General features: G+C 39.5%; 4 protein-coding genes across 6 annotated transcripts in view; all 4 read right to left on the reverse strand.

The window, feature by feature from the left end:
- Positions 1–270, reverse strand: part of smarcd2 (SWI/SNF related, matrix associated, actin dependent regulator of chromatin, subfamily d, member 2) — an 8,627-nt gene extending 8,357 nt beyond the window's left edge. The window contains exon 1 of the mRNA XM_034861158.1: positions 78–270. The gene's annotated coding sequence lies outside the window, so the exon portion shown is untranslated. The remainder of the gene's footprint in view (positions 1–77) is intronic.
- A 1,092-nt stretch (positions 271–1,362) lies between these two features.
- On the reverse strand, positions 1,363–5,634 carry si:dkeyp-118b1.2 (uncharacterized protein LOC559983 homolog). Of its 3 annotated transcripts, none has more exons than XM_034861234.1 (9): positions 5,391–5,634; positions 4,825–4,871; positions 4,582–4,705; positions 4,300–4,432; positions 3,895–4,066; positions 3,472–3,572; positions 3,309–3,331; positions 3,115–3,160; positions 1,363–2,300 (listed from the first exon to the last, which is right to left on the reverse strand). In XM_034861234.1, exons 3-9 carry the CDS (start codon positions 4,630–4,632, stop codon positions 2,221–2,223), a joined length of 606 nt encoding a protein of 201 aa, XP_034717125.1. In that variant the 5' UTR covers positions 4,633–4,705; positions 4,825–4,871; positions 5,391–5,634; the 3' UTR covers positions 1,363–2,220. The 3 variants fall into 3 exon arrangements, with proteins under 3 accessions (XP_034717125.1, XP_034717126.1, XP_034717127.1); XM_034861235.1 differs by lacking the exon at positions 5,391–5,634 and adding an exon at positions 5,209–5,366; XM_034861236.1 differs by lacking the exon at positions 5,391–5,634 and adding an exon at positions 4,963–4,990.
- A 172-nt stretch (positions 5,635–5,806) lies between these two features.
- Positions 5,807–11,723, reverse strand: LOC117937304 (nucleolar transcription factor 1-like). The gene is made up of 16 exons (XM_034861169.1): positions 11,445–11,723; positions 11,126–11,301; positions 10,645–10,722; positions 10,211–10,366; positions 10,046–10,110; positions 9,869–9,950; positions 9,586–9,638; positions 8,733–8,874; positions 8,575–8,616; positions 8,424–8,492; positions 8,034–8,089; positions 7,554–7,743; positions 7,396–7,443; positions 7,219–7,293; positions 6,925–6,996; positions 5,807–6,839 (listed from the first exon to the last, which is right to left on the reverse strand). Exons 1-16 carry the CDS (start codon positions 11,476–11,478, stop codon positions 6,789–6,791), a joined length of 1,389 nt encoding a protein of 462 aa, XP_034717060.1. The 5' UTR covers positions 11,479–11,723; the 3' UTR covers positions 5,807–6,788.
- A 920-nt stretch (positions 11,724–12,643) lies between these two features.
- Positions 12,644–22,968, reverse strand: slc4a1b (solute carrier family 4 member 1b (Diego blood group)). The gene is made up of 18 exons (XM_034861128.1): positions 22,871–22,968; positions 20,504–20,539; positions 18,827–19,008; positions 18,221–18,356; positions 17,295–17,367; positions 17,070–17,112; positions 16,737–16,921; positions 16,245–16,455; positions 15,956–16,159; positions 15,717–15,865; positions 15,344–15,538; positions 14,961–15,209; positions 14,772–14,861; positions 14,229–14,395; positions 13,871–14,112; positions 13,600–13,766; positions 13,167–13,340; positions 12,644–13,076 (listed from the first exon to the last, which is right to left on the reverse strand). The coding sequence occupies exons 3-18, from the start codon at positions 18,981–18,983 to the stop codon at positions 12,996–12,998; spliced, it is 2,523 nt and encodes an 840-aa protein (XP_034717019.1). The 5' UTR covers positions 18,984–19,008; positions 20,504–20,539; positions 22,871–22,968; the 3' UTR covers positions 12,644–12,995.
- Between the last annotated feature and the right edge of the window lie 2,812 nt (positions 22,969–25,780).

The raw sequence follows: 25,780 nt of genomic DNA on the forward strand, positions 1-25,780 counted from the left end.
ACGGACAACCTTTTCTTTCTTTAACTGTCTATGACGGTAACCAGTTGTTGTGGAAACCAGTAGGGGTATCACACCGGGATACGCTTCTTCTGCCTACAACTGCTTGTTTTTTGGACAAGCGGTGGCTGTGCTGTTGTTTGTCACCTCCTCCCCTTGTTCTCAAGCCTTTACATTGCTAATTAACAGCTATTTCACTATTAAGCTGAAGAACAACATGATAACAAGTGCCTAACGACAAACTAAAGTAATATTGTAACTGCCAACACACAATGCCAAATGATGCCTTCACAGATGTTGGAAATTTTGATGTTCCACATTTTTGCGCACATAATGCGGTGCAAATTGATACGTAAACTAGGGAATTAAAAAGGGTGGCTGGTGTTAGCGTTAGGGCAGCTGCATGCTTTGGCTGGTTAGTAATAATTAATAGGGATAGGAATAATACATTTTAGAATAATGATTATAATTGATTATAACTACACTGATGCACCACTGTGTAAAGCTCACACTGTTGTTGCAGCTGGTAACAGTTAGCTCATTTTTTACTTATTTATATAGGCTACTGATTAAAATAATGTATCTTAAACTGTAATAATGAATCATTACTTTATTGATCATATTTTGTTTCAATTACATGCAAAATAACTACAGCTGACAGATATATGTAATGGAGTAAAAAGTCCATTATTTATTTAATCGTTTTAGAAAAGTAGTGCAGTAAAAGTATAAAGTATCAAAAAATGAAAATACTCAAGTAGTGGGATGGTCAGGTTTTCTCTGCTAAGCTTTCTTGTGAAATGTTGAGCAATTTAACATCTTTGACCAATGGTTACACACCACACATAGCTGTTTGAGGATGGGTTGTTTAAAACATAGCTCATGTTCTTTAGATGATAGTGTCTATATCATATGATATATCTTTGATGAATTATTTTGTGAATGCCTCGGGGCCACCAAGAGCCTGCATTAAGGATCCCCAACACACAAATGTATAAAATATTAGATTTCGGAGTTTAAGTGGAGCACATGAAGGCAGCATAACTGGCTTCCCTGGCAGTTTTCTGTTCTGGGGAACTCAATGCAGAACACTTTGATTTAATCTTCAACTGTGTGAACTTCAGTGTTTACTATGTCTTAATTTCCGCAGAATAACATCTACCACAGCACTTTAATGAAAAATAAACTTTCACAAAGGAACATGTAATGTATCAAACGGTAACTGTATTAAAATAATTAAAACTGGAACAGACCTCTTCAAGTTGATCAACAGCATCCCCTGTGGGTCATTTGGTCTTTAATTCTAAGTACTTGAGCACGGTTAATATCAAAACCCTATTCAGTTTCAAGTTAACACGAGATGTATTGACAGGTAACAAATCATTTATTATGCTAGACAGATCAAACAAACTGAGCCATGATAGCAGCAATTCAACTATTGGAATATTTACACTATCACATCACACCAAAGATATATGTAACCCTTTACAATGTAAACACATGATACAAACACATTTCTTTTGAATGATGGAAAACAAGCCGACTTATCCACCAAAAATGAAACAAAACACACCTGCTGTCTGCAGCAAATACCTGCATGTAGAATTAGGGGTTCATTTGCTGAACATTTGCACAGGTGAATGACAAACAGATTGCTCCTCTCTCAAACACGGTATTGTAATTCCGTCCGAAGAACTACAAGCCCGACAGTGAATGTGAAAATAAAAGACAAACCATTAGTAATGATTGTCTTTGATATTATTTTTCAAAGAATGAGATTTTAAAAGATAAGTAAATAGAAGTACACCTAACAGACTAATTGTTTCTGTATTTTTAAAAAACAACATACTGTATGTGCACACAGGTGCCTCTGTTTGGCCGCTGACTGAATGACACCACAATCTACCTTTGTGCAGTGTAATTGACTACGGTGATATTCATTATTTTGGACTCCAGCAAAAATTGCTGAGACAAAATAACTAAAACGAATAAAAATGAGTGTTGGTACAATGATTTTGTGAAAAAAAAATCTGTCAAGTATACAGTGGGAGGTCTGGACTGCTTCGGCAGAGCAGCATACGCCTTGAATGTCACCAATAACATCGACATCCATTGATTTTGCAACATAAAGAACCAAGGGTGAAGTGTTACTAGTCTTCCTGTGTGTGCACGTTGTCTATGGGCACACACCATGGTGAGAGAATGTGTTTGTGGCTGAGTGTGTTATTGAGGGAATGCCTCGTCTTTCATCAGCATGCGCGGGCTCTCCTGGTTGTCCATGCGACGTCTCTGAGTCATCATGCCTATGGAAATAAACATAAGGTTGGATATCATTCAGTCACTTGTACTAACAATGCTTTGAATAGGTATTTACATAATTGTTCAATGTCTCTGATCAATGTAAGGCATGTTGGATGCATAGCTAAGAGACACATATTTAAAACAATATTGACAGAATGAACCAAGCCCTAATCTAGGCATGGATGCAATGGGCACAAATAGGGTTCACTCCCTTACTTCAAAATCAAATAATTAAATCATATTAAGCATGTGTTACAACAGCGTGGCTTCATAGTAAGAGTGCAGGTTCTATACTGGCAGACCGAAAGTCCAGACCTGTCTCCCATTGAATGTTTGGCGCTTTATGAAGTGCAAAATGTCCCTATAACCCGGAATGCTGAGCAACGGAAATCATACATCAAGCAAGAATGGGAAAGAATTCCCTCAACAAAGCTTCAACAATTATTGTCCTCAGTTGCTAAATGTATTTCGAGTGTTGTTCAAAGGAAAGGTGATGTAACACAGTGGTAAACATGCCCCTGTCCCAGCGTTTTTGGAATGAGTTGCAGGCATTAATTTCAAAATGAGTGAATATTTGCAAAAAGAACAGTTTGAACAATACACATCTTGTCTTTGTAGTGTTTGCAACTGAATATAGGTTGAAAAGGATTTGCAAATCATTGTATGCTGTTTTTATTAACATTTTACACTACGTCCCAACTTCATTGGAATTGGTGTTTGTATGTTAAAAATTGAAACTGACCGGTTGCTTTAAACTGTGCACAAAGTTCAAACTACACACATCAACAAGAAGTTGAAGGATTCATTTCCACTTACTGCTTTTATGCTTGAATGATTTGGATCTTCTGGGTGAGTTTGGATTCTAAGGGGGAAAAAGAAAATTCAAAAAAACAAATCAGCATAATTATTTATGTGTTTATATATTTGAATTGAGGATTGTTGATTAAAAAAAACAAACAGTGTTATGCGCCCAAGATTGTTATTTTAATCTTCAGGGGAAATGAAAGTACCTTATCAGATTTCCTTTTCTTGGCTGTAGAAGAAAGACGTAACATTTCAAGATTAAAAAAAATCCTTTTGAGTCATTTCATACATGTCAAACTTTATTTAAAATTTGCATCAACAATTAACATTCAGTATCACTAAAAAAGAAGTTAGGAACCAGCACATCACCTTTCTTTTCTGCCCCATAAGACCAGTCATTGTCGTTGACGTCGTCATTATCCTCTTGGTCGCTCTCTGACTTGTTGTTGGTGTTGTTACCGGTGACTATTCTGTAAAAAAGGGAGGAATAAGATATGACACCAACAGTGACTCGCTGTAAATAACGGCCTGCCTAGAAACCAAATTAATTCTGACCTAAAACTATTTCATAAACATTTGTATCACTCTATTTTGTAATATATACAGAGCATAACTTCTCCAGTATGCGTAGCTACGCAACATAAATACGGTACATGTGCATTATCAAATTTTACTTGTATTGCTCATAGAAGGAGTCTGATTTTTACTGACCTTACATGACAAAGGGAGAGTTGTAAATCAGTAGTATACATCCTACATATATCACTGGGGTTAGCTGTTGTACTCTCATACCTGCGGTTGGCTATGCGGCTGCTGTTTCGTCCCATCCCCAGGCATTTCTCCAGATGTGGTGCAAAGCGTGAGGCAGCAATGCTTCGGCTGCAGTTGGGACACACACACTCTTTGTTTTTCCACTGGTTGAACACCTGGCCGAACACATCCAATCCAGGCTTGTCCACGATTTCTGGAAATGTAAAGCAAGCCATAAACATCTCTGCTGTATAATATAGTTAGATGACAGTCAAAACACACAAAATCCCTATTGGTTTACAGAGAGATGTGTTTGCCTTGATGTATTGTTGCTTTCTTTAGACTTTTTTTAGCATCTGGTTTCATTAACAAACAAGAAAACACACACACTTGTTCACTACTCTTATTTATGTCACCTTTAGGTCACTAGGAAGACTTTGTGCTCACCAAAGTCCCTCATGCTTTCTTGGTCCGTGTCATCCACAAAAAAATAACCCTGCTTTACGGCCCGGTGGACCTCGAAGCAAAGACCCAGGCATGCATCCTCCACCAGGTCAGACAGGATGTCCTGAGCTAGGCCCTAGCAGGGAAGGGCCGGGGGAACAGAGACACGAGACACAAGTCAGTCCACTGTCTGTGTGTGTGTGTCCCACAGTGTCTGCAGATGTATGATGTGCATTTCCAAGGCTGCTCCAAATACTATTATACTTTGGCCTTGGTCTAATGTACCTCCAGCTTGCTGTTGTCCAGGCTGGACATTGAAACCTCCTCCATTTTCATTTGCCAGATCTACCAGATGAGCCGACACTGCTGTGGTCATGCTGTAGCGCAGCAAGCATTGGCCAGAACAGGGCTGCAGCAGGAGGGAAATACACTGTTAGCAGCACAATGGCATTACATCCTGTTTAACCAAATCATGTAAATCAATGCCTGGTCAACATTTGACGCCTTGAATGTGATACATCTACTTACAACTGCACGTTGAACACTGCCAGGGACCTACTTCCCACGTTTATAACCTACGAATAACACAAAGAATAAGTTAGCGTTGGTGTTGCAGCACTGTCTGCAAAACCCCAATAAACAGACACAGTTCATTTTCAAACACACCACCCTGCTGCTTCGAGCATGACTGTCTTATGAAGGTAGCTTAGCGAAACCTTGCTGAGGAAAACAAAGAGTGAGGCTATGAATAGGCTGGAGGAACCGAACATGCCAAGAAGAGTCGGTATCCTCCAATCGGCAGCAGCTACAGCTACGAGCTAACCATGCCAAATGTATCAGACTAGGCTGGGGAAATAGAAACAATGTAACACATTTGTAAGTGACTGAACGGGTTTGCTGTGGAAGAGTTACATTTGATCAGAGCGAGACTTGTCCCCGAACCCAACACCGCTGCTGCACTGCGGCTGTTCGCCTCCCAACGCCCCGTACAAAGCCCGAATGGTCCAAAACAACACTCGCATCCTAGTCTAACGCCTACATACGAGGAATATCGCAATCACAGCCACGTAAATTTGCTAATTGTGTTTATTTACCTATTTCAGCAGGCATCCATCTTTACATCACAGAGATCAGACAGTAGCAATCGATCGCTACACGAGTTTCCACCAAACGCTTCCTTTGCAGCACTGCCGGGGCTTTTCCCAGCCAACTTCACTGGGAGTGTGTTTATCGTCCAGGCACTGCGCGTTACCCCGGGCAATCGAGGGGTTAAATTGGCCTATTGTTCAGCTTTGTAGTAGTCATTACGAAGCACCCTATTGGGTAACTCTGGTCTGTGCTTTGTTATTTGAACGTATTATTTTGCTGCATCAGGCCAAATGAATCACATATTTATGTAACGTGTTTATTGGAAATATCTCTTTTTCTTCTGGGAAATCCAAACAACAGCATGTGCAAGGGTCTATGCCAATAAAGAACAATGCTTGACAAAGTAAATTATTTAGTTTTCCCACACAATAAAAACAAAAACAGTTATAATCCCAACATTTTGACCCCATCACATGTAAAATCAGACAATCTGACTACTTGCAGTAAAATCCCCTCTCTAAAATATTTGTATACATGTTGTCATTGTTTAAAAACAAAATAGAGTAATGGTACAATAAAGTGTCTTAATTTATGGACTAGCTCAGAGGCATTATATTAACGGCCAGATTAATCCACTTGTGGGCCCCTACAAACCTTCCCCTTTTTTACCAATCTGTGTGAATGGTTAACTGTATTCCGATGGCAGATTATCAAATAGTCCCATGTTTGCTGTGTGGTTATTTTAACAAAATCATTATAGGGATATGCAGCATGTAAGCACAATGTAAACTGAAATAATGGTCTTAAAACATTATCTTTGCAGAGGTATCCTATTTTCAAAAGGCTTTGAAATTTGATAATAACCTTTAAGGAACCAGATATGTTATTCTCAATTAGCTTCTTACTGGTGGAGCCTATATGAACACACCTTTCTGCCACAGTTACAACAATTTTAGTTCTTTTGAAGCAGATTTAAAAAAAATTCACTTGACTGTTAAATCCTTATAAAATATGTAAGGGTGCTTTTTTTTCTAAATGTAATACTTAAAGGCCCTAATCATATCCATAGATACTTTACTACTTTACTACTTTAGTCGTGCATATTCCCAAACAGTCTTAACATTTTTCACATTACAACCACCAAACATAGTATGTTAGCCCGGGGTTTGTGTGGCCCCTGGGGGTCTTGGGTCCTCGGGCACTTTGTAATCCAACCTTGATTGTGGCACAAAAAGTAGAAGTACTGGTGATGGCAACCTTTCAGCCAAAATGGCCAGGATCCAATGTGGCATGAAGGACCCTAGAGAGACTGCCCATCATCCCAAATGTGCTGCTTTTTACAGACCAAGTTGAAGTTTCCAGCTCGGAACTTGTGTGCTGCTTCTGCCGTCCATCTCCTCCATTTAAAACACCTTAAACATGATAACATCGTCGTCGTCTTCTTCCTCCTCAACCTGTAGATCCACAATTCATTTTTATAACAACTGGAGATGCAAAAATAAATACAAAAGTACAAAATATACGTTTAAGTGTTTGAACCTCATAACAGTCCGAATTGTCCTCTTCTTCTTCGTCACTGCTGCTGTCCTCAATGTCTTCATCTTCTGAATCCTGTGTGGCATACGATAAATTAGGACTAAAAATAAAGCTTTTTAAACCTGAGTGCACCACGTAGAATTTCTTATATAAATGTATGTGATGTATACATTCAGTTACATTTACTTAAAACATCACTATAAAACAGCCAGTACTAGCAGAGTGTTTTGCACTGGTGTGGATTATGTTAGAGTAGATTATGTTGTGTTGTGTTCTATCAACTACTGTTTAACTTACTGATGGTCTGTACACAGCTCCAGATAGTTCTTCTCTGTCATCTTTCATTTGGTTGACATTAAGGAATTGCAATTTCTGCAAAGATAATCTTATTATAAATCTAAAAACAAAACGTTTATGAAGCACATGCAGAAAGACACAAAATGGCTAATTGAATTGGTGTGTGTGTGTGCTTACACTGGGGTTACGTATTCGATACGCTTCCTGATCTGCTGCTGGCAATGTCTGTAGAATGTAAAAAGTTGCACATTTTAAAAGGACATTCCAATTTTATAATAAAAATGTAAAAACTGCCTAGAATATTAAAAACAAACAGAAGGACAGGATTATCATACCTTAAACCACTTCTGCAGCTCCGTCGCGTATTTATTAACGTTTTTACATACTTCCTCTTTGTAGCGTTGCTTCTCCCTATCGGAGAGGGCATGCCACATTTGGTTGACCTTGGTGAAGCGCTCATTTGCGTTTGGGAGTTTCTCTTTCATAACTTCCATCTGATTTTTGCAGAAAATGACATTTCCAGATCTACAAGTACAACAACAACAAACAAACAAATCAGTCACCAGTTTATCTGCAGATAAACAACTGAGGGTTTGAGTTGTTGCAAGATTTAATTCATTCTGGGAAACTCAAAAGGAAAAATGTTGTTATATGGTCATTGGTCATAGAATTAGAGACTTAGACTTATTGATCCTTTTGGGATGACTCCCGCAAGGAAATTGAAAGTTCCAGTAGCAGTTTTAGCATGAAAAAGAAATAAAAAATAGATAAAAAAGACAGTATAAAGAGAGCAAAATAACAACGGTCATGCTCACCGAGATGGCATCTTGGGCTCCCCAGGAAGTTTCCGTACAACTTTTCTTACAACGCTCTGCATAATAATGACAAAATGTATTTACAGAAGAGGACATCAATCCAACGTAGTTTTTTTTTCCCCAAAAGAAAGAGAGATCACAAACAAACCCCGCTGATTAAAAGCTGTTGAGGAATACCACATGGACAATTAACAGGAAAAGCCAACAACTAGGTTTAATCAAATCAAGGAAAAGTTCCCTGAATGTTACTAAATTAGTCAACCAAGTATTAAAAATAGCCTTTCATACCTTGTCAACAGAAGTGACAACATGTCAAAAAGAACAGAACATAAGTTCTTAGGACTAACTACCACCAGCCTATCTATGCAGGAACTATGAATTACTTCTCACCTTATGCTCACGAGGTCTTTTGATGCCATTCTCATTTAATATCCGCTGCTGCTCCTCCTTATCAAAAGTCTGCGAAACATGAACACCATCGTCACACAGAGTCTGACCGCATAAGATCAACGCTACATCTGTAGTCTTGTAAAATACTTACCATTAGATATTTATTCAGCATGACCGAGTACTGTCTCTTCAACTGAAAGAAATGAACATGCAGATTTAAGTGATTTTAACCGTAACACAACATACTAATCTTTAGTAGTACAAAACATTTGTAAATAAGTTTGTACAAAACAGTTTGTGGGTGCATACCTCTCTACAGCGATTGCTGTACTCGTCCCTCTGTCTTGGAGTCAAATCTCGCCACCGTTGGGCCCAGACACTCACGTAGGTATTTCCAGAGAAACCAGTCATGGACGCACGTTGCTCTTTGCAGAATAGATTATAACCATTGCTAAAGATACAGACAGACAATCAAGCTAAGTGTATAACATAAAGCTGAGTCTAAATACAACAACACACACTTTTGTTGCAAAGTTATTTGAGTTTTGCTGGTTCTACAAAAGGGCTTCTTCATATCTAATGACAGGCAGGACATTTTGACCATGTATCCCTTGGAAATGCCATGCCCCCTAGTGGATGAAGATGTGTATGGAGGGCACCTTTTGATTGCACCACCCTGTCAGTGATGGCCCCTCTTTGCCAGGGAATATGCACGCCACAAGCCGACCAGTACGATGATGATGGGAGTGGTCTTATATGAATTCTCATGGTTTACACCAAAACAAAAAACCACACTGCACTGTTTCTGCCGACGCTTAAAAACTGTGAGAACAACAAATATCAACCACAGCATCTCCATTACCTGCTAATGTTTAATTAGCAGACAGCAAGTGTGACTGCTTTAGGAACGTACTTTGCTTTTGGCATTTTTTTGAACTGGTGGCTCCAATAACATCTTCTACCACTATGGTGTCAGCAATAATTTCCATCTACTTAGCTGAAGCTTGACAATAAAAGTAAAAAAAAACATAATAATCAGCTCACAGTTAAAGAGATGCACACTGCAGATTTATGAACAAAACAAAACAAAATAAGGGACTTCAATTTCAATCACTGTGTGTGTTTGTGTGTGTGTGTGTGTGTGTGTGTGTGTGTTGCTTACAACGGAGGCTTGGAAGGCAGGTCCTTTGCAACTTTAGTGTTCTCTTCACGCTGCTTTAGCAATAGAGATCAAACATTCATTTGAAGATAATTCATTAAGAATAAGAAGCAGTGATAGGTAAGGTATATGCACATAAATATGCACCCTTCCAAATAACTACTGTATAGGCTGTGTACATTCTATTAATATGTATTTGGAAAGAAAAAAAGAATAAATCCAGCTAACCATGCAAATAGTACACTATGGTTTGTGATGAGGTCCGTCTGATGTGACCATCACTTACATTGGGAGTGTCTGCAGAGAGTTTCTTCCTCTTCTTTTGGCCCGCTTTAGGCTTCCGGCGGGGAGGTATTTCGTATTGTTTCCTGAAAGACAAAGAGTTAGGTGACGCTGAATTCACACGAGCAGCCTTGGCCAAGTCCCATATTCATACAGTATGTTATGTCTGTTGTTTTACAACCTGAACTGCCGCATCTTTTTCTTGTATCCCCGCATTGCAAGCTCAGATTTTTCCACATATTGAGCCTAGAAAATGTCAGTAATTCATAATATTAAAATGGGAGGCCTTACGCAACACCAAACAAGAAGAAGCACTGTTTGAGAAGTAGACTTTCAAAGACTTCACCTTCTCTTCATCCGAGAGCGCCTTGTATTTGTTGATTAGGCACTTGAACCCCTTTCTGCGACTCATATTTGGGTGCTTCTTGTGAAACTTGGCCCAGTTCTCCTCATAAAAAACGGCATTTGGAGGGCAGGGTCTCTTCGGGAGCTCTGGATGCATCTGCAGGAAAAAGTACTCAAACAAGTTACCCGATGAAGCATGTGGTAATATTGGACATACCGGGCTGCAACCTATTAGCAATACATACAGATTTCTGTCTTTATATGCAGTGTGAGTGAGCCCTTCACAGAGTGGATGTTTGAAGACTGATAAGTCGTTATGGTTTTGAAGGGGATTTGTATTATTATAAACTGACCTACTTTGTATTTAAAATATAACCTTGCACAAAAAAATGTTGTATTCAAAACATATCTAAAGCTTGATTGTGCTGTGCTTACCTTCATGTTCTTGACCGGATTGGAAATGACATCTTCAGCTTCAACGATGAGCTCTGTGAGGGTCCGAGTCTTTCGCATCTGAGCAACAACAACAAGGATATTACACTGTACTAACAACATTTGTAATACTATTTGATATAGTAAATTGTAGTTTGTTGCTTTTCATCATTAAAGAAGGAAATCTTCCAAATTAGCTGTCTTTGTGATTAGCTGTGATTTGTGACAACTGTGAAACATACATCCAAATTCACAATAGCTCATATCAAAATGGTAATATGTAACATATTGGTAACAACAAATGTATTTGGTTTCAATACTGTGATGACACAGCAACCCCAAGAGATGTAGTGTTATATTGAACTTTTTTTGAACATTACATTTCTATTACACCTAGGCAACACCATCTGCTTAAGTACATTATGTGATTTCATTGAAAGCATTAGAACCGCTACTGAGTGTTGAAACTGTTTTTTTGACTCACCTTCTGCAAAATCTCTCTCCACTTTTCTTGGCATGCTTCAGCAGAGAAAGGGGGGAAGGCCACCACATTCCAGTCCACACTCTTCAGTCCTTTGGCATATGCGCTCATTAAGTCATGTTCTGGGATGCTGGTTTTCATCGCAGCGAGAAGCTTCTGGAGGTTTGCCTTGGTCCACTCTGTACTTATAGCATAGCACAGGGACAAAAAAAAGACCGTTAACCATAATACAAGTGTGATTGACAAGCACGTAGACTTGCAAATGAAACCCCAACTACTTTTTTTAGTAATTTGGGCAATATAAGTATTTAATTATACCCACCAGATCCTCCAGTCACAGTCTCAGTTCCACTCATTTCCCCAGAAAACGTGTTCCCTGCGGAAGTCTTTTAGTAGCTGGATGGGCAGAACTTCAGGTCGATATTTATGACTACCGGAAACTGTACAACAACAATAGCTAGTTAACTGAAACAACGGAGCTTATGCTTTAGAAAATTAACCAAAAGCAAGCGATATTTGACCTAAATATATATTTATTTACTGGCGTTGTTGCCGTTGCGTTGACAACATGTGTAGAATGCCTCCATTTTTGGTAGGCGGGTCTTTGCCGAGCGTCACCCAAATAAACCAGAAAGCAGCCAATGAGCTTCCTTCTTCCTTTTCTTTCTATTCATTGGCTGATCGGGTTAGAGCGAAGTTTATCACCTGACATGTTAACCTTCGTTCTTGCCTTGACTTTCTAATTCTCGAAATCAAAATATCTTCCTCTCTGAATAACAAAGTTTATCAACATATTAACACAGCTTTCATTTCCAAGAGCAGATCTGCAGTCCTGCATTTAGAGTTTTAATGGGATGTATTTAGAGACTGCATTGTATTAAAACGGTACATAAAAAAGCTGTTATAACAAGTTTGATTCGATTTTAGAGCAACCAGAGGTTTTGTCCTGATGTCTCAGGAATTTATTTCAATAATGTACAGGTGCCAAAATTAAAACACATTTCATTACTTCCTGCTTTCTTTAACACCAATCAAAAGCCAACCCCACGTAATTAGACTTAGTTGATGGGTCTTTTGGGAGGTAGATTTTTATTAGTTGACAAGAACACAGCAATAAAACACAATATAAACTTAATAACACACACACGCACACACACACACACACACACACACACACACACAGACACACACACACACACACAATTCATAATTTTCTCTTTCCCTGTATTGGGATACATTGATGTTGCTTACCAGTGTTACCAGGTTGATCATTCTTGCTAAAATATGTACACTCTGCTTGCATAATTGCCCTATAAATCATGTATTACTTAATTCAGTGATTGGCTGTTACTACCATCAAGCAAGTAAGTACAACAATAACTTAAGTGACACATGTTACAGCATTACATTCAATTTGCCATTGCTTGGAGAAACATACAATTTTGGCTTTTAACACTACAATATTTTCCACACATCATCCAATCTCTCCATTTTTTGGAGCGTTAACATGGATGATTTTACATTTCACACAGTGCCTCTTTCTTTTTTGTAAAAACAAGTCAATTTTATATAATTATTTTTTAGCGTCAGTGGTGTAAAAAGCACAAGCTGTTAGAAACAAAACAACATATTTCAAATAATTTACCTGAGTGACTGTTGAAAACCCTTCAGAATGTTTGACCAAGACATTTTTTACAAGATATTAATATTCACCCATAGTGACAATGTAAAGATAGAATTGAGATCCTGCATAATAACAAAACACTCAAAACATGTTTTTATAGGTGGATGAAACAGTCATTTGAGCCACATAAAATGAATATATTTTTGTCAAAATAAAAGTATTGCTGGCATGAGCTAACATGGAAGACATCTACAATGGCATCTGAGATTCACAGTATACATCCTGCCCCGGCTCCTCCTCGAATGTCACTTTGGCATCGTCACCATCCAACTACAAACACAACAGACCCAGAAACATTAGTAATTAATACTGCTTTTATCTGCATTCATTTTATTTAAATGACAGGAGGCATCCACTTACACATTTCATTTCCTGTTCAGTGAAGAGACGCCCGGTCATAAACATGCGTAGAGGGATGGTGAGGATGAGTATGAAGGGAAGTGCTAGGGATACGGGACTGGACTTAACAATCCACAAAACTGCAAGGCACACTACCTGGATGGCTGTGAACAAGTGCATTCGTCCTGTGCTCACCTATAGCCAACATTTCAAAATATCAGTCAGATAGATATGACAGCAACTTCGGACACTTTTTGCCTCCTGATGTGAGTTAAAGGCTCTAATAGTTTCCAACACATGTGACATTATAGGATATGAGTTTACATGAGTACTGTTTTTCTTCCCAAATACTGGTATATATGGTGCATTTTTGCTAAGGTAGCAATAGTCCTATAGCGTTCTAAAGCATCATGCACCATGCGCTTTAGTTATCATGTGATCACAGGGATCTTACTCTGGTGGCGTAGGTTTCAGGGTGGTATTTCTTAGGGATGAGCAGGAGCAGTATACGATCCCACAGCTGGATGCCATTGAGTGACGTTACTCCCATGTAGAGAAAGATCCCAAACAAGGCCGACATGGGAATCATCTTTAGGATTGGCTCTATCAGAATCGACAACCCTTGACACAAACAGACATTCAAATTAAAGGTACTGTGTTTTAATGACAGAATGACAGATTTAGATTTTTAGACATGCAGACATGCATGATTAGAAAGCACCTACCAACAAGAAACGCCACCAAAATGCCACTGACCCTCTGCTCCATCACCTTCTCAATTACAGGCTTTGGTCCTTTGCTCATGACGGTGAGGGCGTTGGCGTGGGTGACAGAGCGCACTGTGGCCGCACTGAGCCACGGCACACCAAATATTGCACTGAGCCCTCCCATGCCGACCAAAACCAGCAAGTCGAAGTGGAACCCAGATCCTTTGACCATCTTCCTCTCAGGCTTACTCACAATCAGACTGTTAACAGATTGAACATATGATTCAAGTGGTTCAAAAGACAGCATGTGTAATGCTTTGTTGATGAGGTTGATAATTCAGTGAGTGATATTGTTGTTGATATGCGAATGACTCACGTTGTGATCTGAGACTCCAGAAAGATCAGAATGAAGACAAGCAAGGCAGGGACACAGCAAGCAAACATCACCCACACGGGTAGTGTCTTGTGCTCTCCAAAGGGGTTGATGAGCCAGCCTCTTTTGGCTGGGTTGGACACCATCAGACCTTTGGGAACCACTAGTTTCTGTGAAAATAAAGCTTTTGGATTAATTCTATTAAATCTAACAAGAGTTAAAGGGCTCTTAAACCAATATTGCCCATATGTGCATTGTTTTTCCCCTGTTCTTTCTGGCAATCAAAAGCTCCATTTTAATGGCCAAATGAAGTCTTGTGTAAGCTTTAAATAAACCTTTGAATGTAGTAATGAAAGTGTGAAAATTAAAGTGTAATGAACACAGAAAGCTGCAGATTTTGTCCCCCATCACTTACATTGAAAGCATATGGAAGGGATCCTTTAATGGCTAGTATGTGAATTGGTAACCTATCCTCCAACATTTCATCTGAATTTGCATGTATTCAGTAAATAAAATGGATTTGGAAGCTTAGACTGATTGACCAACCTGAGTGTAGGTGTCATCAATGTTGTAGTCCACAACAACCATGAGGAAAATGGCAATGGGCACACCAAAGTCACCAAGCAAACGTCTGACCTGATAAGCACAGATCAGATTGATCAAAGAGTTCAAAATGTACTTAAACAGCTGATAACATAAATTATCTGTTCACTTATAATTGTGGACCTTACTCACCTTCCCAGGAAGAAAAGTGCCATTCTTGAACTGGCGCAAGAAGAAAGCAATTAAGAAACATCCAAACATTAGGCACATGGAGAGCAGTGCTGTGTTGGGATAAGGTGGCTTAATAGTTTTGACAATAATAGTGGCGTTGCCAGTAACATTGTCAAACAGGACCCGCTCTTCCACTTTTGGGTGCCAGGGATTTTCTAGAGTTGCATTCAGATGATCGTAATTCAGAGTCAGTGGATGAGCCTTAAAGATCTGAAGAGGAGTCAGGAGAGAGTAAGAAAGATTATAATCTGGTCCATGAGAGTCAGCACTATCATAACAGAACTTAAATGTCCCAGATATCATTAGGACAAATCAAATGTGTGAAATGGATGAGCATAATTTACCCTCCCTAGCTTGGCAAAAGTTTCATAGATGAAGATGAGGGAGATGAGGATGGAGAATATTTCCTGGGTGAAGCGGGAGATGAAACGCACCAGGAAGCTCCCCTCAAAGGCTACAATGATCACCACAATGACGACCAGCCAGACTCCAACCCACACTCTCCCCACAATATACTCAATTTCCTGGGACTTGCAGAACTGAATGAAAGAAACTGGGGATGAGTTGAACTCTGACCAAGCAAAGGACTATAAGAAATATTGGGCTGTGTTGTGCAAAAATGTAGACTTCATCACACATTTGTTGCAAAAATTTAGTTCAGTGGGATCAAATGGTTCAAAAGAGACTTTACCTACATGATTCAGTGTAATAACTTACTGCAAAGAAGGCCTCCTCAAACACTAACAGAGGGCCGGAGAAACCAATGACCAGGATGGGCTGAGCAGCAACGAAGCAGAAGATAATTCCCTGAATGCTGGTGGAAATGAGGAGCTCTGAAACTCCCATCATGTTGTCCACCTTATCAGCTGTAGTGGCAGAGATCACAGCAAAATATTATTATTTTAGCAGCAGCATTTCCATGTTTCATACAAATAAAAACAGATATGCACACATACCAAGAAGTCCCCCAAAGGTGATGGAGGGTGAGAGGGCGGCAAAGTAGATGAAGATGACGGCAGCAAGGACCTGGGCGTTAAGAGCATCTGTGATGTCACTCTTGTAGTACTGGTAGCGCCTCTTTATGTCTCGAATCATCCCGCCAAATGGTCGACCAGTACGGGACAGGGGGTCTTCAGGTGGGGGACCAGTGAAGATGGAAACTGTGGAGAAACAATTTAATCTTGTTTATTATGTGTATATGTGTTGTAGGAAATCCAAAGCTCCATGCCTATTGATGGTATTTACCCCTGCGAGGTCTGGAGTCCCGGCGGGGCATGGGACCAGAGGACTGGGATCTATCCTGCAGCAGCTTCTTCTGAAAATTGATAATGGAGCTAAGCATCGCTTCGTTCTGGATCTCTGTAGGCGGGATGACGATGCTGCAGTCCATGAAGTCGTCCATGGCATACTTCAGCTCAATGGTGCTCCTTGCCTGAAACGCTGCCTGATTGAACACCTTGGATTGGAGATAGTTGAGGGAATATATTAGGACTGCACATCACAGAGTCGGGGAGCATATGACAAGGCATGCGTGCCCATATCATACGTTAAGAGTCGCAGAGTGGCAGTACATTTCTGTGTTCTAAACATTTGTTTTGTCTGCACAACTTTTATTGTTTGGGGAGTTATGCAACAACATATCCCGTAATGTCATATTCTTCTTCTAGCATCTAAAAAATTTAAATTATAGAGTACAAGTACAGTCGGTTTATCTGTAGTAAGTATCAGCTAACTCACTTTGTCAGCCATTAGTGCTGCCATTGCGCGGCCAGTCTCGCGGTAGTCCATTTCAGTCTCGGTGGGGCCAACCAGAGCGAAGACAAAGCGTACAGGCACTGGGGCCTCCAAGGCAGAGTCGAGCACCACCGCTTCCTTCAGACGCACAAACGCGACTGTGGGCCTCTCCAGAAAGTCCAATGCTCCTGGTTCAAAAGACAAAAATGTTGCATTCGTTGACAAACCCACACTGGCCACACATATACATAAAGGATGCAAACAAATGCTTTTGCAGCAACAAACAGACCTAAACTGTACTGCAGATCCTAAATAAAAAAGCAAACACTGGCTTACCTACTAGCACCATGGAGGCCTCAACACCGTCAGATTCATTCCTCTAAAGGAACACAAAATGAGCAGACTTAGTTAGCTTTACTCCTCTGAAAAACTTTGTTAATGTTCTGACACCGGCACTTTCACCTTTAAATCCACTTCCACTGTCTCCTCATTGTCATGACATCAGATCCTGTTATCACCAAAAGGATGATCTTATCAGATCATCAGGGTGTAAGAACCTACCTTGTCCTTGACAGAAATCTTTTGCAGGTCCACCCCATCCGTCAGGGCTTGGCTCTCCGGGTCATCTGATTGGCTGGAGAGAGAAATTGGCATAAGTCATTGGCTGCTTTTTTATCAGACTGAAGACTGAGCAGGAGTGATGATGGACAGTTAAATTCCTCTCAAGTAGTCTCCTCTAGAGAAGACAAGAGTGTGCAAACGCTCACCAGGCTAATCAAACAAATTCGTTGATAATGTAGGCAAAACATTTAGGTGCCTTTGTGGAGAGCCAGGCCAGCTGTTTCCAGTTGTTTGCTTCTTGTTGTAGCTTTACATTTACTGAATGAGATTAAACGTCTGACCCAACTCTTATTAACGTATTTCCCAGAATGTCAAACTTTCCCTATAAAGGCTGATTTTGTAGTTTTGGTAAACATTCTGGCAGTGTAGACAACTGACCTTTAGACTGGACATGATAGTCTCAGAAGACACCAGGTTGGGTAAAACTCTCAAATTCTGGCTACAGAAAAACTAAAGCAAACAACATGACAAAACAATAAAACTTAAAATCTTAGTGAAGTGGACTTTGGCAACTCTGATCTAAATTACACAGGGGTTTTAATTTAGATGTAGTTACATTTTGAACAAGAATGTGAAAACACATTGACAGTATATACCCTTTTAGAGTGATCTGACCTATGTAAGTGAGGTAACTACAGTACACGTGGGTTCCCTTCAACAAAGATTTAAGCAGACAGGAACAGTGGTTTGGTGGTCAGAGACCATGTTTCATAATCACAGGTTTAACCTCCACAATAGCTACATGCTGCGTTCAACTTTCTCTGAGATAGTGGAACTCACTCGCAGCTTTAGATAATAGCATCATAAATGTAGGTCATTTATGTTTGAGTCACTGTTGGGTGTTGGGTGATGTCTTCAAAGGATACCTGCGGTTTTGAAGCAGAGATTTCAGCACTCCTTCCCGGTCTTCAGGTCTGATCGCCTTCTTGTTAACCATCTCTTTGACCATCTTCTCCGCAATGCTAGACAGTGTCTGCTCTTCACAGTCGAAAACTGTCACGCCTTGACATGGAAACATGTTGGAAAATATTCAGAGGTGATCTCAAAGACATGGGCAGTGTGGTTGTGGTTCATGGGGAAGTTCAGACAAAATGAGAGCTAGAAAGAAGCACTGAAAGTCTTCTGGGTTAAATGTTGGCCCTCTCAAGGTAAAACACACTGTCAGAGAAAACACAGTAAAGCAGAAGGGTAGTTTAGTCTGTGATAATGCATCATAATGGATTTGTTAGTTTTTATTTGTAATAACATTCTGAATCTGCAAAGTACCGAATGCTGTCAGGTATAGAGGAATAAAAAGTATAACAGATCCCTCTTAAAGTAGATGAATAAAAGTTTAACGTAGCGTAAAGTGGAATAACTCAAGAAAATGTATTTTACTTCTACTACTATTGCACAACTGAAAATAAGTATACACTATTATTACAGATATTGTACATACATATATATGTACATATATGTATATTTTCTCTGACCTGTGTTCATGGTGCGTCGGAGCTGGATGAGGCTTTTGAAGGTGAGGTAGGAGATGCTCGAAGACACCCACACCCCGGTCTGGGGGTCGAAGCTCTCCTCGTAGCCCTTCCATCGGCCTGTCTCCTGCCAGTAGGTCTGCTGCTTCTGGTCCTTCATTTGCTCCTCTTAGCTCCACGTACCTCTGAAGGTACAGAGAAAGACAGAGGTAAAGACTCGTTGATAAGGACATGAATATAGGACACAGGCACAAACATGCTTGTGTCCGTGGGACACAGAGTGAAAATCGTGGTCGGGGCAGGTGGATGAAACAAACTTGCACCTCCCACAATTACAGCTGAAGCTTGTGGTAAACACCTGCGGTTTCACTGTAAGAAAATATTTAGTCTCTATCTCACCTGAAAATAAAAATTCTAAAAAGCTTTTGTATCAAGTAAACTTATGTTATTTTTTTTTGGTTAAAGGCAAAGTTCATATTATCAAGTCCGTCTTAAAGCAACATACACATCCCCATAATGTCCACACATGTAAAGGGTTTTTGGATGTTTTTGAATGTTTTGATGTTCCTCCTGTCTTCCCAAGGTTACAGTATTTTAGTCTCTGTCTCACATTGTCTCCACTGCAGCGCAACAAGGAACCACTATCCAGGGAAACCCAAGGAGGGAATTTGATACTAAAAGTCTCTAATTTTGGTAGATACTCTCTTAAAATGACTAACAATGTGCATATGTAAGCAAACATTCCCTTGGTCTATAAATAACGTGACAATTAGTTCCACTACTGCTAACATTCAGATGTATCAACAGCTGTAATGCAGGTGTTGCGTTGTGAAAAAAAAAAAGAAAAACAAAGAACTTTTCCAAAAACAAAACAAAGAAACAACAAAGCAAAACAGTATGAAACGGTTACATTTGCAAAAACTATTAGGTAACAAATGAGCAAAATAATATTGTAAAAATGTAATGAATTTAAAAAGGGTACAACAGAGTTAAAATGGAAATGGCAAGGGCAAAAATGGAAAAAGGCTCTTCCAATGAAAGGGAGTTTTAGATGATGACTTCTCTGTTGCCGATGTGATGTTACAATAAGCATTTTAAATGCAGGTATTGAGTTTGATCTCTTATCAAGAGCATGTGTTTAAGCACCAACCCAGAAGAAGAAAGCCTTATATTTGTAATTCACTTTGTGATATCCTACTATTCTCCTCCCAGAATGACTTTGAACAAACTTAACGGAATATTCCTGAGCTTATTACCGTCAGCTAAAGAATAAATTAGACTTGTTGGGTAAGAGAGCAACAGGGATATCATTTTGTATGTCTTATGGCCCCTGAAACAGGAACACTCTCTTCAGAGCCGGATCAGATAAAACCTGTTCACGCTTCACTACATTACAGGAACACTGATGATATTTTGGGTGTTAAGTGTCACAGGAAGCTTTTGTTGTTTCTATCATCTTTTGGCAGCACCAGTGTGGATATTGATCTGGCTAATGTGACAAGGTGGTGACACTTCTGTGTGTCTACAGGGTAAACATGTTGGTTCCCCCACCTTAACAACCAGCGGGCTCCAAGCTCTAGGTGACTGTTAGTTTCCTGTGTGGACATTAATGATGGCTCACCCTGTTTGGACTGTCTACACGTCGTGTGTCTGGAGTGTTTGTGCGCGTGTGCCCCTTACCTGGCACCCTGCACTGGGGTTGATGTTTCCAGGCAGCTGGAAAGGACACAATGGTCCCATGTGAAAAAAAAACACAGAGACATTTCTTTTCCAATAACACAATAAATAACATTAAAGTTACTACATTTAACTTTTTAAGGTTTCTGAAATTGTGTAATTTGTCATGTAATAATCATAAATGAAATAAATAAATACATTTTCCCCGCAAACGCACGAAATGATTTACGGCAAGAATGGCTCTACGGTAACACATATACTGACGGGTCACAGATTTCTTTGTAACACCATACAAGCCAGGTAAAAGGTAGTAGGAGAATATTTTATACAAGCCAAAATTGTATTTTAATTTATTTAAGAAGTTATCTATAGTTATCGCTGATACTGGGGCAAGGCCATCACATAAAGGAAAAAAAAAATAAAAATAAAAGCTGAAAGGGAGAGAGACAGACGAAGGGCAAAACCCGAGTCTTGGTCGGGTTTTTAACAGATTATAAGATGTTTAATGATTCAAAACCGACCGAATTTGCCCTCAAGTATGTAATATGTCTAAGTCATTCAGGGTTAGTAATCCCAGTCAGTAGCCGACAATAAATGACGTCCCCTTTCCATTCAGCGCCCAGTTTTAGTTCTTTCTGTACATGTTTGTGTTTGCCTGCTGTTTTTTTAATTGTCCCATGTACTTGTGTGAGGCTTCCCTGGGTTTCATTAAATGCGCTGCATTAATATAAGTTAATATTGCGTTGGTTGCTGACAAATTCGTAATGCTTTGGCTCGTGACACAGTAACAGTGATAACGTAGCGTTATAACTTGTTCTCTTATTGTAAATGAATGATTTTCTGTCATCGCATTCATTGCAACTATATGAAATATAATGGGCGATATAGCACTGTAAACGAACAAAACCTTTACATCAGCAGGTGTAGTAAAACAAAAGCAGACGCAAGAATCAAATAAAACAAATGGGCACTTTAACTCCGAATATGTTCCCCAAATGATATTTGAGTTCACGTTCATACACGTTTTAAAGATTAATAAAATAAAAAAATAACATGATTGTTCCTAGCTTTGCAAGAAAGTGGTAAAGAATGATCTGAATGAATGAATGTTTAAATTTGCAAAAAATATATAAATTGTGTGGCAAATGTGGATTTGACTTCAGTCTTCTGGAAGATATCTCCAGAGTGTCCGTTTTGTCTCAGATTGGACCAGAGCGGTGAAGTTGTCTGTAACAACAGAATTATCTATTTCCAAAACACAGCTGAGCAAGGGGGAGGAAGATTCAGACTAGACCGGCTAGACGCTGTCTCCAGTGCATGCAAGCATGTGTGTGTGCATGATCGCATGTGTGCATATGGGAATCATCCAGTATGTAATTGCACACGTTCTTTTATGTACAGTGAATACATACATGATGTTACATGAGTTTAGGCTTAAAGCCAGTGTGCACACATGGGTGCAGATGTGTCTGCAAGTATAGAGTAGAAGACCTGGTGGATCTTTTGGATATTAACACACAGGTGCTATTTGGAAATTGTGGGTTCACTATGTTTATTCCATCTTGTAAAGGGCTCAATGCATGAGTTAAAAAAAATTGGTCTTCAACAGGGTTATTGTCTGCAATAACTTAAAGAAAGAGGAAGTAATTGCAGACAGTGACCCTGATGAAGACCTAAGTGTCGGAACGTGTATGTCATTTTGAAACACGTTGCCATGTAAAGTAAAAGCATTTTAATTTTGCCCAAATCCTACAGAGTGCCTTGGATCATTTTTGAAAGAGAGATGCATTTTTACATTGCTGGACTGAAAACAGTATCCACTCATGCAATGAGTCCTTCTCAAGATGGTATAAGAAGATTTGTGTGCGTCAAGTGTTTTTAATACACTGCATTCTTGCATGCAAAGATGCGTCTAACACACCCGGAGACACTTAAAGAGAAAAACATAGACGTTTCAAAAAGAAATCAGTGTCCAATGTGAAAAACAGACTTCTTTTTAGTTGAACATGAGTATGGTAAGATACAATTTTTGCATGTGGGAAGATAAATATTAATTTGCACATTGAACTTTCTTTAAGCATTACGTTTGAGCCTGTTAATGACTGGCGTTATTAACAAAGTTAAGTTGAGCTATATTAACAAAGAATGAAATCTGCCAGCTTCCATGCCTCCTTGGTTTTACTTTCTTGAAAAGGGTTTACAAAGCTTTGTAAATTCATAATTTGAGTAAGATTAAACAGAAAACCCTGAAACGATCTTTGACATCATCCTACTGCAGCATTGACCATAAGAAATATAACAGTTTACATGTCTTTCTTGTGTTATTGCACAAATACTGTTCGTATCTCAAGCAGAAAAGGTAAAACTTACCTCCTGTTGACACACAGCAGTGAAAAGTGACTGACCCCAGAATGGCAAAAAAGTGTGACTTTATAAACACCACCTCTTTAAAGCTGCCCCTGTGTGTATGTGTGCTGCTGGACAATGGGTGGGATCAACTCCCCCATACACAAACATGGATATGAACACTCTAATTATCTCTGAACCACACATCCGACGGAGCAATGTGTTCTGGTCTCACTCATAATATTGATAGTAAATACAATGACTTGGTATGTGCAGGAAACCAGTCGCACTGTGTCATTATCCAACCAGCATCTTATCACATTTAATGTCTGTGTTTGTGAGGATAACAAAGGCTTGGGTAGTGCCAGTGCCGGGCATGCATGCTCACCTTCAACAGCACCGGGTCAGAGTGTGCAACTTTGGATAAAAACGCCTTTCATCTCCTAATCTTCCTGGTCCAATATCTGTCCATCCCCTTAAAATCAGGCCTGAGACATGACAGTAACTACACAACCACCTGCACATTAGAGTGTGACACTGAACCTTCTGGCTAAAAAGTAAAGATGACTTACCCTCAGAAAGAGACACTCTGGCTCATTAGGCACCCAATGTTGCATCCTTCAGCAACATTTGGATGTTCTATTCATCTATCAGTGTTCATTCACACTGTGTAGATTTTACCTACGTCTATCACACACATGCCTACACACACGCGCACACATACGCACAAACGCACACACACACACACACACACGCACACACGCACACACGCACACACACACACACACACACACACACACACACACACACATTTCTGGCAAAGTTACCTTTGCCCAATGCTGGCATAAGTATTTTGGTTATTTTTGGTAAAAGTAGCAATACCGCATACTACGTAAAGGTACGCTAGTACCTATTGCAAAATGAAATTTGAATATTAAAGGTTTAAAAAAAATAATAGCCTATTTGTTATGAAACAATTTGATTTCCGGATTGTTTTACTATCATCTACTGGCTTGACCTCTGTATGTTGACTTTGAAAGCAGTTCTGAGCACTCAGAGAACAAAGTGACACAAAGCAAGTTCAGTTCAAGAATATTTTAAAGGTTTAATAAGACATAAAAAAATGTATGTTCATTTTCTGACAATTGCTGCATTTACTTCAAAGACGTAAGAGTAGATAGATTAAAAAGGGGCACCAGAGGAAAGGGGTTGGGATTGGTTCAAGGCAGGTTCACACAGATAAATCGTCAGGGAAGAAAATTGTGACAATTTATGATACCAAATAAAACAGATTAGAGGCTTTGTTCAATTATCACAAAATGGAGTGTAACATATTCACAACAGCTATCGTGAAAAGGATAACTAGAATAGCCATTGCATTCTTGGATCATGTTTACTTAGTTTAGGGTATGTCCAAAAACAAGCAGTTATTCATTGCATAGGATTAAATACTTATCTACGTGCACCAACAAGCTCGGTCTCCCCTGCTGCCTGACAAGAGGCTGTGTGAAGAAAGAAGACTCAACAAATCAGTGAGATCTCTGACAGAGGTCGAAGGACACACACATCAGGCCAAACATCTCACCTAAATGTGATGGCTGGAGATAGGTAAAAGACGCACTGTGACTAACTTCCCTATCTATCGATGCCACAAGAGAAAATTCCTCAAAGGTTGGAGGAAGGAGAGAATCTTCTGAAGCACTCTGACATCTAACTGAAGTACATTTGGAGGAGCATTTCAAGTTAATGCAAACATGGTTCCAAAAAGAAATAAAACGTGTCAAATAAGTATGTAATTAAACAACATCTGTAATGAGTATAAATAGCACTGCTTTTTAGCAACATACTGTATATTTGAGCAAGCTACAAAAAAATTAAAATTAGGTTCTTGTAAGTATAACAAGTCCTCTTTACATTGAGGCAATGGACAACAATACATTCGTAAGTCTTCTGTTGTGACATTTAAACCATCACAACCAGATGAAAATACTTAATGCAAAAATAAGAGCTGTTGGGGCACCTGGATAGCTCACCTGGTCAAGAGTGCGTCCCATGTACAGGGGCCCAGTCCTTGGCACAGTGGTCACAGGTTCAGTCCCGACCTGTGGCCCTTTGCTGTGGCCCTTTCCTCAGCTGTCCTGTGTAACAAAGGCCTAAAATGGCCAATAAAACATTCTTTAAAAAAAAATAATAATAATAATAAGACGTGTGAACATACTAAAATAAAGGAGGAACACAAAAAAAGTTCTAATTAAACATATTAATTATGCAATGAATCACTTACTAAACAGTAGTATCCGGATTAGGCTACTTGTTGCAAAAAAACAAAACACTTCTCTCAAACCTTAGTTTGGATTAAATAAATTGATAAAGATGGATTGGATGGTTTTAAACATTTCAAACATCTTATCATCAGAAACGTTGTAATGTCCCCCAGGACTTCTTCATGTGCATATTTAGTGGTGCGTCTCCAAGCTTTCTGGGATTCAGGGACTTGACCAGCATGTCTGTTATTTTTATATAAAAATTACCAAATTATGGACTAAGGCCATCAACATAAAGAGAAGCTTAAGCTTCACCAGACTGCCGAGTCCACACAGAATTCTGGGATGGTAGACACACTCTGGCCGCACAGAGCAAAAGCGCCTCGGCAAAAGCGCCTCGGCAAAATAGCCTGCGCAAACAACTTGTTGTTCAAAGGTTGTTTTAGTCGTGCAATAGAAAACTCAGATTCAACAGATAAACTAGGAAGCTGTCTGGATTTACCCTGCAAATATCTGAAGAGCAGATAGGCCTCATAAATCCACCAGAGTTTAAAATGCCAACACAAAGAAAGTGGAAGGTAACAGATATCCCGCCAAAATAAAAGACATCCGGCTGAATGTCCCGTAGCACCTGAACAATCCTGGAAGTTGAATGTTGTTTACATTGACT

Source organism: Etheostoma cragini, chromosome 21 (genome assembly GCF_013103735.1).
Source record: "Etheostoma cragini isolate CJK2018 chromosome 21, CSU_Ecrag_1.0, whole genome shotgun sequence".
Lineage (NCBI taxonomy): Eukaryota > Metazoa > Chordata > Actinopteri > Perciformes > Percidae > Etheostoma > Etheostoma cragini.